The following is an 18,443-nucleotide window of genomic DNA, read 5'->3' as shown; positions in this document are numbered from 1 at the left end:
AAACCTAGACACCACTGATTCTTAAATTTTTGCTTCTTGGATGAATTATTTCACATCAAGTTTCAGTGCAGGATGAACTACTTTGGCACGAATGTTACACCTCTGAAGGAGACTTTTATACAAAAGCATTCTTCAATATTCTTAAGAAAGTGTTGAATGCTATAGAATTGGAAGTTTGGTAGAAAAATAAAAGAGGTTGGCAAAACAAGCAAAATTGTCGAGGTTAATAACTATATTTAACATTAAAGATCTGTGTGATTACAACCAGGCAGAAATATATTGCAATGATGATACCGCTTTATGACACTAAGTGACACTAGAAAACTACACTTGAAAAGGTCTTGTATTTATGTGCTTTTGTGTGTGTGTCTGTGTACAAAGCCCTTCCCAGATAGTCTTTAAACGTGTGTACTTCTCATGTAGTTACATAGACAGTGCTGAACTGATTTTTGAAAAAGTAAACTAGATGACGGTAGTGACTTTGCAGTAGGACACTTAATTCGGTTTAGCAGGAGGTTCAGTTATGAAGGTGACATGAAGATTTGTCCTCATATTTCCTAAATACAGGCAGAGGACTTGCTGTGTCCTTTCTTTAATTTCTCTGTGGCTTTTTGGTAGCAGCAGCCATTATACTGTAAGGACTGAAGAGAAAGACAGAAAGAGTTTGAAGGCCTTTGAGTTTGATATGATCTACTAAGAGAAAACATGGGTGAAAATTCAACTGTGATTAAACATATTTTTTTAACTTTTTAAGATGTTATTATGGTTTTACGTGTCCCAGAAATTCAGTCCTATACATAGAAATGAACCTTTTATGCTGTTGGGTTTTTTTCCCCTCAAATTAAACACAAATTGATGAGGATAACAGGCAACCTGTGGTAACATCAGCGTACGTTCCTACTTCGTTTTCTATCTAAAGATATGGCTTAAATGTTTGTCTTCCAAATACACCTGCTTGCTTCCCTTAAATGCTGGGTTTTGTTGAAATTCAAAAGTATTATAACCTCTTCCTAAATATCTCCTCCTCCTACCTTTATTTCTTCTATTTGGTCAAAGAATGAGAGAGATCCTGAGAAGGCCTTCTCCTCCCTCTCACTGAGTACAGAGGTTTATCTGAATAACTCTTCTACCTGATAAAGCTTACATTCCATAACTGCTGTCATTATATTCAGTCCCCGTGTCGCTGGATGACGGAATAATAGCGTTTCAGCGGGAGGTTTGACCCTGTGGCTTAGCAGTCCAACGCTGGAGACCTCCTTCCCTTCCAGAGCTTTCTGAGTGTCCTGTCCAGGTGGGATGAGAGCAGCTGTGCATCGGGCTCTGCCTGGGTCCATCCTGCTCCTGCTGAAGATGCCCTGGAGCTGCACCAGATGTGAGCAGTTAGGGAAGGAAAACTGAGAGTTTGTGGCAGGCTCACCATAGACAGGGAGATTTCACTTCGTCTAAAGTGATTTTCTTTTCTGTAAAGGATTATATGCCTCTATCATCCCCAAATTTAAATCCTACCTGAGTTGTGTAGATTTTCAGGAACATCACAGCACATGTATTTTTTTTCCTGCTCATTTAGGTCCACCTTAAGATGAGTAGGGCTTGTCTTTGAAACTTTGAGGCAGTATTCTTGTGCTTCTGCGTGACGGGCATGAGGCCGCCTGTGCAGTGAACACTGGAGTGTGAGAGCAGAGTCTCGTCTGCCTCAACCTTTCATCCTTGGAAAGAAATGTGGCATGGCAGAACTGCAGAGAACAAAATGAAAGCTGTGAGGCTGCATGGCAGGGTGGGAGAGGACACAAAAAGCAAGAAGGTGTCATCTGAAAACCTGATGTCTATCGGCAAATGAAGAAAACAGAAGTGATCATAAACTCTGGCAGATTAAATGTGAAAGTGCAGAACTGAGGGTTAAAAGGAGTTTAAGGGGCACTTCACAAAGGACTCCAAACCAACAGTAAATCTTTATTCACATCAGAGCAAGAGGCCTGTAAGGCCAACAGATGATCAAGACACGAAAGAACACTGAGCCAAGATAAGGCTATTTCTAACAACCTAAAAATAGTTTTGTGGTATCTAGCATTCATCGTGGAAGAAACCAGGGACATCCCCAACACCACAGTCCTCCTTTGTGGAGGGAATCATCAGAGGATCTCTGAAATTGAAGACAATGTTAGGGTTACTTCTAACCTATGAATACTAACCTGTTACCAGAACTGGGTAACAATTACCCAAGAGCTGTTAGAGGAACTGGCAGGTCAGATAGCCAGATGACTGATGGCTGTGGGTAGCCTTTTGCTTTCTGCCTGATCGGTGACCGAGTGGCAAATATTATGACAATTTTTAAAATGGGTCCCAGGGAGAGCTGGGCCACCAGGCCTGCCAGCCTGTTGTGTACACCAAGCCGATTAGCAGGAACAGCAATAACAGCGGCATGGTGGAATGGATGCACAAAAATATGATATACCTGGGAGGATTCGAGATAGCTTCTGTAACAGAAATCCCAGTTCTCAGGAATCTGTGGAGTTCTTCAAAGGAGAAGGTCAACAAGCATTTGTGTAAACATGATCCAATTGATGTAGGCAGCAATTTCCAAATGACATTTGACAAAGTTCCTGACCAAAAGCTTTTAAAGAAACTGAACAGGTGTAGAATAAGAGGGTAGAGGTAGGGTATGCTAGTGTGACATGGAAAAGGGTGAACAATAGGGCGACAAGATTTGCTGAGAAGACTGAATTTATTTAGAGTGTCCAGCTGTGAAGAACTACCCGAGTACTGGAAGAAACAGAGGGAGAGCCCAAGAAAATGGCAGATGAACCTGAGTGGCAAAGTAAAATGCCTGAGGAAAAATAATCCCATCTTTGCACGCGGAATGGCGGGCTCTGAGCATTACTATTCAGGACTCAAATGTCAAGGGTTATGATATACCATCCCCACAAAAATCAGTCGAGTGTTCACAAGCTGTGAGAAAAAGGTGGTGAAATGCTCGGAATCACCAGAAGAGCAGCAGACACCTGGGTGCAACTTTGGTCCCTCTGTTCTGCATCCTTCAGCACAGCTGCAGCTCTTCAGCGTGGAAGAGAAATGACAGAGGGAAGGGTCTGTAAAGAACTTCAAAGTCATCCGTGGTGGGAGACCGTGGTTATGGATCAATTGTTCATTGTTTCTTCCAGTGCAAGAGTTAGGGGATGAAGGCAGTAGGAGTTCAGTTCAGAAGAGACAGAAGGAGGTCACTCGTCATGCAGTCAGTAGCAGACCTGTGAGACTCCTTACCAAGGGATGCAGGAGATACAGAAAGTCTGCTCTGGTTCTGGAGGAGGCAGGAGCAGTTCATGGAAGAGAAAGCGTGGACTGATTGAACGCACAGAAACTTCATCCAGCTTGCACAGTTGGGTGTGGAAGAGTGTTGGGGTAAGGGTGCATGCTTGCCCTGGTTTTAAGCTCCATGAGCATTGGCTTATGGCCGCAGTTAGCGACCACGGGCAGGTGGTCTGACGTAGACAGCTCTGTAAACTGATCATAGTAACAGGTTCTTATTTCTGTGCCTCTGCTAATTACTTTTCTGTAAAGGATTACAAGTCCTCCGTGGGGCATTTCATCAAAAACCTGGAAGTGTTTTCCCAAGCCCACTCACTGTGACTGTTCTGTATCAGCCTGCCTGTTGGGTTGTTTCTTCCATGTCCATAGGAGGTGGAGGCAGGTCAACAGGTTTTGCTCTGAACCTGGGGCTCTATGAGTCCAACATTCCCCAAAGCTCTCCAAAATTCTCTTGAAATGCTACTGCAGCCTTCATAGACCAGAGCTTAATGGGGGGGGGGGGCAAGACTTAATATATTCTCTAATTTTTTTGAGCCATTATCAAGTACTTTGGATGCTCCAAAAAGGTTTTGTCTTTCTCAGAAAATTTATTCTCTTTTACTGTGACACAAAGCATGCAGAACGAGCTCCTGCGCCCAGTGTTTCAGAGGGACTCTCCACAGTCATGCTTTTGTCCCGAAGTGATTGTGAGGCAGCTCAAGATACTTTGCCTAGTCTGATTTGAAAATGTTCAAAGTTATTTAAAACATTTTCAGGGTAATACTCTTATTATTTTAGGTCAGTCTCTTTCCCCAAGGCAGCCCTGAGAATGTATGGAATCATCTTTACACGGAGTCCTGTTGGAAGCAGCTCAACCTCGTGTGCTTTCTTTAGGAAGATCATCAAAGGAGCAGGTAGCAGAGCTGCTCAAAAGTTTCAAGTGCAGCTCTACTTGACCATACACTGCTCCCCCTAGAAAAAAGCACATCAGACATGTGCACGCATAGACATGTGTATCCATATTTCTGTGTGTGTATACGTGTATATACACACATACTTATATATGTATATATATAATTATGCTCTTGTATATATATGCGGCAAACCCCAGGCTGTGAACACGCTGTGTTCTGCCGGTTTGGTGGCAGTTGGGTGGGTGTCACGATGCTCGTGGTCTCCAGTCCTGCCTGCCAGCTGCAAGGGTGGGAAAAGAACTCCAAAACCAGGGTGACGTGGCAGGGAGGAGGCAAACATGGCAGGCAGAGCAGCGCATCCCTGTACGCCTTCAGGAAAAATGTCGTGCAGGTGCTGGGTAACGCCTGAGCTTACCCCGGCAGCACCCTGGCCCCTGTCACTCTTCAGCCATGCCATGCCTGCTGGCCCCATTCGTAAGGTTTTGTCTGCACACCCCCGAGACCCAGTAAGGCGTGCTCCTTCCCGAGAATCAGCCGAGCATCTTGGCCAGCATATTCTTTGTGTCTCCTGGCCATGTAAACCACCTCTTCTGGAAGATTTCCTTCTGCCTTTGTGGGCAGCGTGCCGGTGCGTCCTGCAGGATGTGGCAGCCCCGGTGGGCCGAGACGCAGCTGGAGGCATGGGCACCAGTCCATGGGGGCTGGCGGGCGGCCATTCCTGCCAGCGGTGCTGAGACAGAAGGAGAGGGGGGTTTGCCCTTCTCCCCCTGCTCCCCAACAACACTGCCCACGTTTCACGCTCACGGCACACTGGTGCCCACCTCATGGCTGGCGCGAGCGGACGTTGCCAGGAGCCCGGTGGGCACTGGCGTCTGTCCTAGCAGTGGCAGCCACCTGCGCGGGCGGCGCGGCTAGAGGTCTCGACATCTGCTGGTGCAGGAGTGGTTTTGAAGAGCAGCATTGTGCACTCTCTGCCGCAGTTCCCATGCGGAGGTGATGAAAAGTGCGTGTTTTGGCAAATCTTTTGTTTTATTGTGGTGGCTTGCGGTGGGGCAGCTCCTAGCAGCCGCCGCTTTGACAAAGCACCAGAGGATTCTGTTAAAAAGTTGTGTTTAGTAATTGTAGTCGTCGTGTCAGACCATAACTGACTTGGAGCTGAAGGATTTTTGCGAGATGAGTAGCTGTGCCAGCAGGGACCCAAGTCTCCTGGGCCAGCCGCGCTCTCATTAAGATTTGCCGCTAGCCGTGGCGGTGTTCGGCAAGTATGTGACGTGCATGCTGTTATTGTATGCTTGGCTTGTCAGCCTGCAGCTTTCTGACACTCACTTATGTCACTCTTTATTCAGAGACGAAGAAGCTTTTGATAATTTGACAAGACAAGCTCTTAAACGATCTAGGTCATGGCCTTCACTGTCTGTGATTGTGAACATATTTCCTGAAAGCCCTGTCACTCATCACAGCTACATTTTCTCCCGGGGAGCTGCAGGCCCGTCCTGGTCTCCTGTCAGCGCGTGCATTTTGGTTATTCATACGCCAAATACAGTAGCGGGGTTTTTCCTTCCCTTTTGCAAATGCTCGCATGTTAGCGAGGCTAATCCTCTCCCCCGCGCCGCGCTCCCAGCAGGGCTGCCGTCGAGGGCCCTCTCGGCGCAAGGCAGACGACTGGCCAAGGGGAGCGGAAAGGAGGAAAGGCCGCTTAGTGCTGTTTTTGTGTTTGCTCATTGTTGTGGAAATATGAGAACTGGTGGCAAGGGCCTTGTCTATTGAGCACTCGAGTCCTGGTCTGCTGTCAGGGGCTGTTTGAGATTGAGTGTTTTATTTTCTTTGATGTTCACGTTTGAGAATGGGGAAGTGGGAATTAAACAACAGATGCATTAAGCCGTTGTTCTGGTAAAACAATAATTAGCACCTGATAAAATTCAATACGGGTCAAAACGTGCGGTACCCAGCCTCGATTCATCTGCTGAGGCAGCCTGAGCCGGATCAGGCTCCGATATGAATAATCACCCTTCCAAATTAACTGAATGCGGGCCGCAGCGAAAACAGCGCGGATTTGGGAAAATTAATTGCCCAGCACTCGTGCGGCGAGAGGCCGGCGGGCACAGCAAAAGGTGCGGGGGAGCGCACCTCGCCAGCGCGTCCTGCGGCTGTGCTGTGGCAGCGCTGCCAGCCGCCGCAGGCACCTTCTGCACTGGTACAGCTACATGCTCGTAAGGTCAGACCACTGGGGCAGGAAATAGATGCAATTTTATTTTAATGCAGTTCATCACGCTACCATCATGGTTGTGTACCACGAGGGCTTTTCTTTATATGAGGGCCGTTCATGGTTAAGTACTTTTAAATAAATAAGAAAAATCACAGGTTCGGTGGTTGTTGTATTTGGTTATGCTGTCTTCCGTAGCGAACCTCTTTGCTTCATTTGAGAAGCCAGTATTTGGCAGTAATTGTTAATTATACATTTTGTCATCCTGTGATAGAAGATGCAGACAATAACTCTGAGCTGATGCAAGGTAATAAGACTCCTAGTTAAAAGCATTGTTGCTAAAAAGCAGTTGTTTAGCCAGGCATCCGTTTTTCAACTATTGTATTCAACTTCTGAAGTTTGTAAGTGATCATTGTGACCATGAAAAGTATTGCACTGAATCACCATCTGAATGAAGAAATATGCTTGGCCAATTTTCCCTTGCCACCTTCTTCCTACCTCCCCTAAGTTTTCCCACAGCCATAAAACATCCTTAAAAGATGGCGATGATAAAACCTACCTCTTGATAGCACTGCAGAGGGGGGGGGACTGTGCCTCTCCTGGTGTTTTGGTAAGAGTGGTAAGAGCTGTGCCAACTGGACGTTCCTACTCCAAGTTACGGATTTTCGCTGTAAGTGATGCCTTTGTGTCCAGAGCAAGGGCGGGGGGGGGGGGGGGAACCAAACCCAACCAAACTATAATTAAAAAATAAAGTGGTTTGGAGGTTTTTTTTTAAATATTAGTAAATAGCTGCTGTGCGAGTAAAGGTCATATCACAGAGTGGCATTTTGCCGGTATATGACAACTCATTGACTGCGATTTTTCAACCATATTAGTCTGGGGACACTGTGGTAATCGAAAACTATCCAGAACTAATGTATAAATAAGTGCTTGCTACCCCTGTGCTAAACCAGCAAAAGTCTCCTGTACAGTTGAAACCTTTTACAGGTTTGAGGGAGAAGGCAAAGCCCTTGATACAGTATTTTTATACGCTAGAGACTGTTCATGTATCGCGCCTTCAAATCCCACGTAAGTTAGCAAAGCAGAGGAAAATCCTTTTGTTTGCACTCGAAGACAGCTTGAGTGTGTTCAAACTGTCAAATGTTGTAGCCTGTTCCTCTGCTAGAGATCTGATGTACTTCACACATTTTCTTTATAGAAATATTAATATAAAACTCAAATATTTACATGCAGAATTTGAGTAAGAGGAGGAATGTCGAACTATTACACAGAACAGATTGTAGATTTTTCGCCAGAAAATGGTGTTACTGATGGAATGAATAATAAATAATATAATTTCCATCACATCCGGGAAAAACATGCTGTATGTGCCGTAGAGTGACAGTCAAAAACTTGGATTATTTTTTGAGAGGTTCAGTTGCTGGTATCGGTTGCTGAGTGGGGTCTTTCTTAATTAACATGCTCTGTCAGACGAAAAGAAGGCCAGAATTTAGGCATGAGTGAAAAATTTATTAGAAATCTAAAGAAATGTTAATAGTACTCATTTGCAAGTAGTCATGAGGCTTCAATGTTTGAAATTGGAGCTACAGCGTATTATGTAGAAGCCATGGAATAACTTAATATTTCTTCATAAAATACTGAAAATTGAGATTGGCAAACCAAATTGCTAACTGTTCAAATGATTAAGGAGCTATTTTCATAAAAGGGTAAATGTTTTAAACAAAAGTGCAAGACCTCCATTGAAGTAACCGTGTGCACACTCCCTTAAACACTTAAATGGCTAACAGACAAAGTACCACTATTTTTTGCGTTTATTTATGGCTTGGGGGTCATTGTGGAAGACAGAAATATTGTAAATTTCCTGAAGATATTAAGAACCATTGAGAAAGTAACCTCTGTCTTATTGATCATTAACACAGTCTGATTTTGTTTGTAGAAGAAGATCCACATTTTCCTCTTTCCTCTCTCTTCTGTATTCCTCGGGTCTATTGTGTTATTGCTGTGATTCAAAAATCTGCTCTGCGAAATTTTTTACGAAGGGCTGCACTTACAAGTTTGTTTGCAAGTCTGGCAAGTTTTTAAAAAAAAAAAAAAAAAAAGAAAGAAAAAATAAAGTAAGCCATTGTAAAAATAGAAACGTTAAAGCAATCTGTTATGCCTCTTGTTTACAACTCATCTGACGTTAGGCTACTGAGGATTATTACATGTAACAATTATATTTTGATTAGGAAAGAGATATGTACAAAAATACTAAAATATTTCTGTTCCTCCGTGAAAGGAAGGTACCTTGTGATTTAATTTCCAAAACATTCTGTAAATATAAAATGTCAGAAAATGTAGAATTTAAATTCATTCCTGTTTGTTTTGCAGTATTAATACTTACTACAGTTAAGAGCACATTACTGTCCCAAACTTCTAACCTTCAGAGAAGAAGGGGAGAGAGAAAACTGTTACTGGCTTTCTGACAATGGCAGGGAGTGTGTTAAACCAGTGTAAAATTCAATTAAACTGTCTAGCCAGGTTTTTGAAGCTGAAATGCAGACCCTTTCAGTTAAGCTTCTTATTTTCCTGTGACCGACACCGGTGGATACTGTGTTATGCCAAAACCAACAGGCTGTAAAGCACCTTGTTTCATGCTCCTAGCTGATCAATATTTTTATTTTCCAGGCTTGCCCAGAAATATGGAGGCAGTATCACCTAACAGTAAGTAGAAACACCTTTTTTATTTTCTTCTACACCCAACCTATTTACTCTTCTGTGAACTGCTGACCATAAAATATAGACAAGCATCTTCTGTGAGAAGATAATAAACATCTGAAGAGTTTTTGAACTGAAGAATGCAATGAAACACTGTCACTATTTTTTAAACATCTTTAGAACCTGTGATTTCATTTTAATATTGTAATCATTAAATGAGTGCCTTGCAGCACTCTCTCCTCTCGGTGGCTACATTTACACATATAAAGAGGGTTAAATTTTAAGTTGAGATGCAGAGCAGAGGCAATAATCCCATCTCAGATATCCCAGATGCTGGTAATTAATCACTGTGTGTGACAAAGCTTTCTTTTTAAATGAGTAAAATAAACCTCAGCTAGAGTGGAGATGCTAAATTGAGCAAATACACTTTATAAACTTTTGCAGAATGATTTCTAATTGGTAAGGATATAGCTATGGCTGCCTCTTTGGCCTGCATTAGTTGATCTGTAATCACTGAGACAAGAAAATAGCACTTTGTGAACTGTACCAGTGTATTACTTAAGGTTTTTCCTCCTATGTAAAACAGAGATAAAAATAAAACAAAATGTGCATAAATTTGGCTGATATTTAAACCTGGAACAGTATTTAACTGGTGAAGACGGTATTCAATGGATTGGTATCACAAATCTTAAACATATTTATTTATAAAATTATTGCACATAAAAACACCTTTGAAGATTAGGATTTTTGCACTTCATCTGAACCTTTGCTGTCATTGCTCTCCAGATCAACCTCGTAGGTATTTAGCTGTTACAATTAATCACTGCTGTCCATTCAAAACAAAGTGGAAAAGTTTGTCCACTACTTTTCTTTATGCGTCTTTGGTGTGGGCTTTTTCTTTGGAGCAATAAATGGGATGTGCTTTATAATTAATTTCCTCCACCTCTTCATGGTAGTGGAATGGTGTTTTTTCTGGTTTTGCTTCTAAATTCAATGAACAGGAGAAATCGGTTCTTAAAACCTCTCGCTTCTGTTTTCTGCATAATGGTTTTAAAACAAAGATCTGCTTTGGAAATCCTCCACGCGTTCTGAGCATTTACTTTTATTTTAAACAGAATTGGTATAGACTTTCAAAATAAAACCCCATTATAAGCAAAAGGTACATTCACTGAGTATTTTTGTTTGCTTTTTTAAAATTGCATGAAGGAAAAAGTAAATACTGTCTTTCATTATAATTCCTAAGATTGCATGTGAAAACTATTTCTGAATTGTTTATGATGTTTGGAGTCTAATAATCAGATAGGTATATTAGATGTAGTAATATGTTGGGTTCTCTTTTTACTGAGGTGTAAGTTTTTATTTAATTTTAGTCTTGCTTGCCATTGAAAATTCCCCCCAAAAATGAGTTGCAGTCAACACTTAGAAAAATAAATATTTTTGGAAAAAAGTGTGGGGGAGCTTAAAACCTCACCCAGTGGTTACTAGGGCAGAATTTGAGGTACCTGAGGTAGGAAATTTTATCTGTGAATATTGTAGAAAAGCTTTGGAGTTTACACTTTACTTAGTATAAAGCCAGAAATATCTGTCAAAACAAGCTCTTGTTAGAAAATGTAGTTGTTACGAGTACCGAGTGTATTATTAAAATTTGGAAATTCTTAGTGCATTTTAGGGACATTCTGAAATGCGGTCAAATGTGGGCACGCAAAGACAAATTGACATGGAGTCAGACCCTAGCTACTGATAAATATTTTTTTTTATTTTGCAGTGAACTGAAAATTATCTGTAAATAATCAACATTTCTGATAATGTGGGAAATGCTTTGCACATCTCCATTTTTTGCCTGGGAAGGCTCACTTTGAGTGACAAAGTTACATTAGTAGTCAGATTAAGTGTGGAATTTAAAAATTTGTGTGGTGAAGGACGTTTGTGATACAGAAAAATGAGTTAAACCTCAAGAAACTTCATTGTCTGAATTGTTTAGATGTGAGTCCCAGCTTTTATTATTCCATTTAAATATTCTCTTTTGCACCCAAAGCAGAACAAAAGTAAACAGTGTTCTCACAAGGATCAAAACTTCTGCGTTACAATAATGTATGTTATATAATGATAGGATCATTAACTAACAAGCTGAGGTCTTTTACTCTCATATCAGCATAGTAGTATTTCACTACAGAAATTAGTTTATAGTTTTCCTGGTTTAGAAAAAGTATTTCTGGACGAGCAGGGTTACAGTTTAAAGAAAAATAACAGAAGTTTGAAGAAAGGTAGTGTCGTGTTTGTTGCTGTGCTGCAGAGGCTACCTGATCATTAGCAAACAGACCAAGGCTACAGTGAGTTTTTCCTGTGCTTTAGCCATGGATACAACCCCTAGATTTAAATTGATTTTGGTAAATTGATCATGGATGTCACACATGCAGGTACATATAAGCGGAAATAAAACAAGGCATTCAGGTTTGCCATGAAAGACCGTTTTTATAACGTTGCTTGCAGGCAGCCGTTACAAAGTTTGTCTAAATGTTTTGCATTATATGAAGTATTCTTAGTTAATTGCTGTGAATGCTTGTGAAAAAACACACAGCCTTCCACATTTCTCTTTTGTGAAGCTTTTGGTGATTTTATTCATTATCTGGCTCTTTCCTAAGAGATGGACTGCCATCTATTGACTTTTTGAAGCCCCTGCACAGAAACGTGGATTGACTAGAACAATGACTAAATAATAAATCCATTCTGTTGTTATGGATGGTGGTAGGTTTTTGTTTACATTAGCTGTGGTGACAAATTTTGGCACATTACAAATAATTTGTTGTATGGGCAGAAATGTCTTATTCCAACCAAAATAGACTGCCAGTGCAAGAAATGTTAGGAGCGGTTGAAATGGCAAAAAGGATTATGAGCAGAATATTTTAATTTGCCTTTTGATAGAAAAAAGATTATCATATTGTATTCAATGTAGCTTAAATTTAAAGGCTCTATGATAATCAAAGCTTTGTAAGTGGATGAAGTTAGTTTCTTTTAACTTGTTCTTTCAACTCTGTTAACTAGAATTATTCTGCAAGGAGCCAATCAAAGTCAGCAGAACAATCCAATTCCCACTGTGGTTTAAAATAATATTTAATAACCTCTTTAAGATGGTGATTTAAAACTTTTACAAATAATTTTCATTATGCCTGCTCTCTGTGTATTTCTCCTGTAGCAGAAAAGGGAAATTAGGTTTGTCAAAACATATTTTAAGTTTTTCTTCCTGTAGATATCTGTTTGCAATAAATAGGTCAGTTTTGATACCTGCTTACATTTATCAAAGGAGTTATTTTCAATTCAGATACTAACACAAGGACTTCATTGCAGATCTCAGGATAAACAGTTTTGATCATAGCTTACTGCAGTGTAAATAATAAGATGTGTGAAATTTTTTTCACAGGCGAGGCATGTGAAGGTCTTGTAAAGCGCTTTGTTCATGATTATAAGGAAGCTTAGATTACAACTTTGTCTGTCTAAATGCCAGATGCTCCACAAACCCAGAGAAATATAGTCTGTGCTGCAAAGGACATGCCGTCACATCCCTTTTCGTCTTAAGGATATTGGGGATGCTCCTGGCAGGGCTTTTTCATCCTCAGAATGTTTGGAGCCTTTTCATTCCCTTTCTCCTCTATTTAGGATTTCAGCCGTAAAGGTAGAGGCATTTATTAAGTATTCCGCACTGAAGTGGAGGCCAGTCTGTAGTCCTCAAATTAAAAAAAAAAAAAAAAAAAGGGCATCAGTGGAAAAACTTGGGAGATGAAGGCACCCCACGATTTTCATGTGTTTGGTTCAGTTTTGCGGTTCATTCTGAGAAAAAATACAATAGCGTCCCTCTGAGTCCGACTGGCTACCCAGCTGCCTCACTGCATGCCCAGTGGCAGCTGCCATTTTAAGCGGGTCTGGTGTGCTGAGGTGAGGGGTCCCGCAGCCCCCCCGGCTCGGAGGTTCAGTGTGGGGCTGCCAGCGGGGTCCCGAGGTACAGGAGCTGCCGTGACCGCCAACAGCTGGGGCTTCAGGTGGCCAGCGCGGCTGGAGCTGGCCTTCTGCCGGGGCTCCGCGCCATGGAAGGAAGCGGCTCGCGCTCTGCAGCCGAATGGGCCCCGGACCCCTAACTTTGCCGCTGGAGTGGCCCTGTGAAGGTGCGGGTAGAGACACTGCGCTGCCGTGAGCGGTCACGTTTCCACCCAACGGATGACATCGTGGCAGAATGCAAAGGAAATTTATTTTTAGCACGTAGTGACCTGTGCTTTGCTTCAGGCGTGAAGCTGCGCTTCTTCTGAGCGAGGCCCCCTCAAGTGCAACTCAGCCCCCTTCTGCGCGGCGGGACTGGAGAGGGTACCCAGAAGACGTGCAAATGACCACCTCGGTATTTCCATGTCAAATGGAAGACGTGCTGGCTGCGTAGATCTCCCTACGTACACTGCACTGCTTCATTGTTCGGGGGGGACTTGTGGTACACAGCAATGAGCGTAGCTGGGCCGGCTCGGGAGCAAGGTGCGGCTGCGATAATCAAATAGGAGATATTGTTGCGAGTATTAGCGTCTTCTTCAGTAAATATCCGCAGAGTAATGAAATTCTGTCCCTAAAATGGGCAGAGCACAATTTTTTAAACGTTTCTGACGTGTTTCTCAGTGTCGAGCTGTGTGTTAAAATCCAAATCCTGCTCGCACTAGGTGTTTTCTTTCTGCAGGGATTGCTCATTTTTAATAACCTTTTCCTCTCCCTCTACTGCTCTGGACGTAAGGACTCCTTCCCCCATCCCCTGCCTTCACCAGTCTCGTATATATTAAAGCTCCTAGGCCAAGATGGCCACCAACAGAGTTTTAGAACCGTCAGAATTTTTAACTAGCAGAAGCTATCATTTAACATGCTTTTTGACAGTTTGTTAATCTTACTTTTAATCCACTTACATAAAAGAAGGTGAACCAGGAATTGGCTGTTTTGGCCTCTGTGCGTAAAAGACATGAAGGGACAATGCATCTTTTGTGTTTAAATTTTGCGCTCGGATTTCTTTGTGTGCATTATTAAAATTCCTCATGGCCTGCCACTTTTTTTCGGAAATGAAAATGTAAGCAGCGTTGCTTAAAGTCAATCTGTATCCTTTCAAATGTGACTTGCAGAAAGGGAAAACTTAAAATCTGACTCACTCTGGGGAAAAAAAAAAAAACCAAAACAAAAACCCCCAAAAAACAAAAAACAAACAACAACAACCAAAAAACCCAAAACATTTAAGCTTGGGAGAGAAAGAGCATTTGGTTTCCAGAGAAGCTTTGTAGGTTTTGTGCAGTGAGGGAAAGGATGGGTTTAGAAGTATTTTCAGGAGGAGATTAAGCCTGGCTTCCCCGTGTGCAGGGATGGGGCTGCTGCAGTGGCTGTGAACATGGCTGCAGTGCCAGCTCCTCCAGTCTTTGCGTGACGTGGGGCTGCGGACCATGAGATCATTGCGTTTGCGTGAAGTATTTCAGCACTTGGCCAGTTTCTCTCCAGGTGGTTTGAGGTTATTTCTGTTAACTCCAGTCAAATTACCACCTGGTTTATGTGACAGACAGTGTATTTTTTCGTATTTCGGACTCACAGAGCGGGTCCTTGCGTGCCAACGCTTCCATAGCCATTCGGCAGGATGTTTCACAGGGAAGGCAACCCAAAATTCCTGAGGATATGAATTTAGGGTAAGGATGGCTTTCCCTCCTGTGGATTGTAGCGGAATCATGAACACCTGGAGGGTGATGCTGTCCCCACACTTGCCCTTGAGGGAGCGGTGCCGTTCTGGTGCTTAGGTACGCGAAGATTTCATCTTCGCCAAAAACGCGTGCTAGCCTCTTTCGCCAGGGGAGGAGGTAGGGCAGGTCTTGGATAGCACCAGCAGCAATTTTATTTGTAAATTATCTACATACTTTCTTCAAGGCTGAGCTCTACCGCTTGTGCAAGTGCCGTTCTGTGATAGAGATGCTTCTGAAATGCCTGCCTGCCCTGCACAATTGTTCTGGTGAAACTAAGTACGTTAGAGGTGGTTTGGTAAGCTGTCTAGAGGGTCCCTTGGATTTTATTTTACATTGTGTTTATTTTCCCCTACTGATTATAACTTCTCCCTAGTTACCATTTTCTTTCAAGTCTTGGATATTTTTTGAGGCTGCCAGAAGCATAAACTCCAAATATTTTTTCTGTTGCAAAGAAATTGTAGTTGACGAAAGACAGTATCCTTTCTGATATTTTTTTTTACAGAAAAGAGAGAGGATTTCAGAAGTAAGTGTGTGTTTATGTGTACAAAGCTGTATGCTATTGCTTTCAGTACAAAAGCATGCTAGATAGAGTTCTTTCCCAATTTTTACTTGAAAACTGGATTTTAAAATTTGCAGGAAAAAGAATAGCTTCAGTAACTTTAAATATGGAACATCTACAAAAAGTACTGGTTAGAGTTTGCCTTTTCATGAAAATGTTAGTTTTTAACTAATACCCTCGGCTGGTTATGACTACCAAATAATTAAGGGGTGGGGGGTGGGGGTGGGGGTGTGTCTTGTGTGCCGGTTAAGTTGAAATAGAAGGCTCAAAGCGGTTATCTGTAAAATGCCGACATATCTTTGTGCTTTGCACTTTGTTTCCTGAGAAGGAGCAATGGTGTCTTGGTGCCTTTTTAGTGCAGAGGACAGATCCCTGGCTGGTGTCTGCTCCGACAGCCCGGGCTCAAGGTCATTACCCCAGGTCAGCATCCAGCTCTTGCCAGGCTGGACCAGACTCCAGAGGCCGTTCGGGTGGGCTGTGCAACCTTCCAGCAGCGCCGTCACCAGCTGCCACCTACCTTAATCGTGTAGGCATTGTAGAGAGCATCCTTGCTTTCTCTTAACATTTATCCGGCTCATGCTCTTCTTCCTCATCTGTCTCCCCAGAAAATAAAATAAAAGGTGCTTTTGAAGTGGACCACTAAAGACTGAGTACAACTTGACCAGAAATTGCACTTTGATTTATATCTGGAGGCAGTCTGGGACTGGAGGGAAACAGAAAGCTTGGCTGACTGAACCAAGTCACTTCCAATTCTCTGATTTTGGGGTTCCAAATAACCTCCTCGAAGCGTTTGTCTTTGAGAAGCGGCGTCCTTCAGAGAATCCCTGACTGCAGTATGCATGTTACTGTTATTGAAGGAACGCTGTGTTTTCTGCAAAAGCAACGCCTTTTGGGCCTGCCTTTAAATGGGAAAAGGAGAAGTGCAGGGCATGGAAATCAATACATTTTAATATTTTGAAAGTTTAAATCTGTGGTTAGCTGACCCCTGCATGCCCAGGAAGCTATTTTTGCAGCGCGTGACATTTTTCAAACGCAGTGCCAGCAATCCTGGTGGCAAGATGCACCCATGACTGCAGAGAGCTGCTCCCTCCCCTGCAAACTTGCAGGCAGCAGTTCCTCTGTTCTCAACGTGGAAACTGCCGTGTGCATTCCTCCTTCTCCCAACACGCGCCAAAATTGTTGTGACACACATTTTTGTGATACACCAAAACTGTTGGGTAGCTGGTTAATTAAACAGAAAACAGGACAATTGTGGTAAGATTGATTGCTGGCATGGCTCCCCATCGCATACGTAAATGCAGTTCTTTTAACGGGGGGGATTCAGATGATTGTCTTCTTTAATGCTTACAAATTTGGTAGAAATTTTCACCTCTCCTTTAGTTTGAAAAGGTGAACCTATATGATCATTTAAAGAATTTTTACTAGTTCTAGTGTTAAGCACCTAAATAAGGAAAATAGAATTTTCAAGCTAGAGTGAGATTTTCAATGCATTTAAAAAAACCAGGCTGTTATTTGAGAAAAAAACATGTGCCCTTTTTCTGCAGTAAATTCTGTGTATGAATATCCATATTAACGTTCCCTGAAATTCCTGAAAACTATTCCTCTGGCCTTGATATAAAGGTGTTTTTTCTCAGTTTTGTTTTATTAGAACTTAAGAGTCAGTTTCAAAATTCCATAGGAAACCAAAAATTGCCTGTGATCTATCAGACATTTGTAAACACGTAAAAACTACGCTTTCATGTAGGTAACGTAAAATGTATTTTGGTGCATTTTCGTATTGCAAAGTGGAAAAAATGTGAAATGTCAGTAGAGCGTAAATGTCCACAAACTGTTTGCGCCTGTATCCTAACTAGGAATGGCATTTTTACTTGTCAAATGTCCACTCAGTAGCTGCTTGTAAATTATGTGCTTTAGTAGTACTGAAACTGTTGCATTTTAACAGACAAATGCTTTGCATGGTAAAATGTCACAGGTATTTAGCAACGGCAGCCTACAGAGCTCTGCGCTGGTATCAGCATATGTGATCGTCCATGTCGCTCCCAGACCTGCTAGTTTATCTTGTCAATGATCCGTGTGTTAGGAGCAGCCAGAAGCTTGCATTGGTTAAGACAGTAACTTTCTCAAGTTATGCTTGATCATGTTAATAATCTACAGATTAGGATTCCCTAAAAGTATTCACTGATTTAATTCTGAGAGGGTCTATCATGTCTATAATATTAATACATCTTGTTAGGTCCTGTCATGTGAATAGGAAAGTTGCTATCCCCATGACAGAATTACCTTGAATTTGGTTTCAGATGTTGAAAAATCAAGCATGAAGGGAATTCAAAGGAACCGAAGACCCATACAAAGTGATGAGTAGCGTAGAGCCATATGCCGAAAAGTTGGTGCTATTTTACTGCAGCACTGGAGAAGTCTCAGAGCAGTGGGTGATTTGCACGATATATGCACGTATGCTGTAGCACCCACGTATGGCAAAAGAAGGCAGCGTCCCTCGGAATTTTTGGCTTTGGGGGAGTGAAGTTAGGCCCTCAGTTTGAACTTATTTTTTGAATGTTGAACTTGGGTGACATCAACATTCGACAAACATACCCTAACGGCCATGTGTACGGCTCCACAATGTCCGTATGGCCCTGGTGCTGGCAGCAGCTTGCATCACAACAGTGTGGCACCGCTGCCTCGCTGGTCTTACCGCCTCCGCCGGGAGCAGGCAAACTTTTTTACCTGCTGCTTCATTAGGCATTTTACTCTGTAGCCCAGTCCACACCTGGCCTGACAGGCCCGTTTTGGTGGTCCCTTTGCGGTGCCCTCCGCATCGCGGTCTGTGCTGCGGCAGCCCAGCGCGGCACGAGCATGGCGCAGGCTTTGCCCCCCCCCAGATGTAGGAGGGGGGCAACAATTACAGGGTGAGCTGCTACTTTTATAGTAGACCAGGACAAAATGGAGAGTCACTGGTCACTGCTGGTGTTCAGAGTCCAAAATCTGCATGTCTTTTTTTTTTTTTTTTTTTTTCCCCCTTTATCTCCGCCCCCCCCAAGTTACAGTTTCTC

The 18,443-nt window shown here is 42.6% G+C and overlaps 1 protein-coding gene across 3 annotated transcripts in view; it reads left to right on the top strand.

Annotated features, from left to right (window-relative positions):
- The window catches only part of ZCCHC7 (zinc finger CCHC-type containing 7), a 120,072-nt gene that overhangs the window by 85,762 nt on the left and 15,867 nt on the right, over nucleotides 1–18,443 (top strand). For all 3 annotated transcript variants that reach the window (XM_037373542.1, XM_037373541.1, XM_037373544.1), the window contains exon 8: nucleotides 9,067–9,102. In XM_037373542.1, coding sequence (XP_037229439.1) covers nucleotides 9,067–9,102 — 36 coding nt within the window. The remainder of the gene's footprint in view (nucleotides 1–9,066; nucleotides 9,103–18,443) is intronic.

The sequence above is a fragment of the Falco rusticolus genome, chromosome Z (genome assembly GCF_015220075.1).
Source record: "Falco rusticolus isolate bFalRus1 chromosome Z, bFalRus1.pri, whole genome shotgun sequence".
Lineage (NCBI taxonomy): Eukaryota > Metazoa > Chordata > Aves > Falconiformes > Falconidae > Falco > Falco rusticolus.
This window is presented reverse-complemented; position numbering and strand designations above follow the sequence as displayed.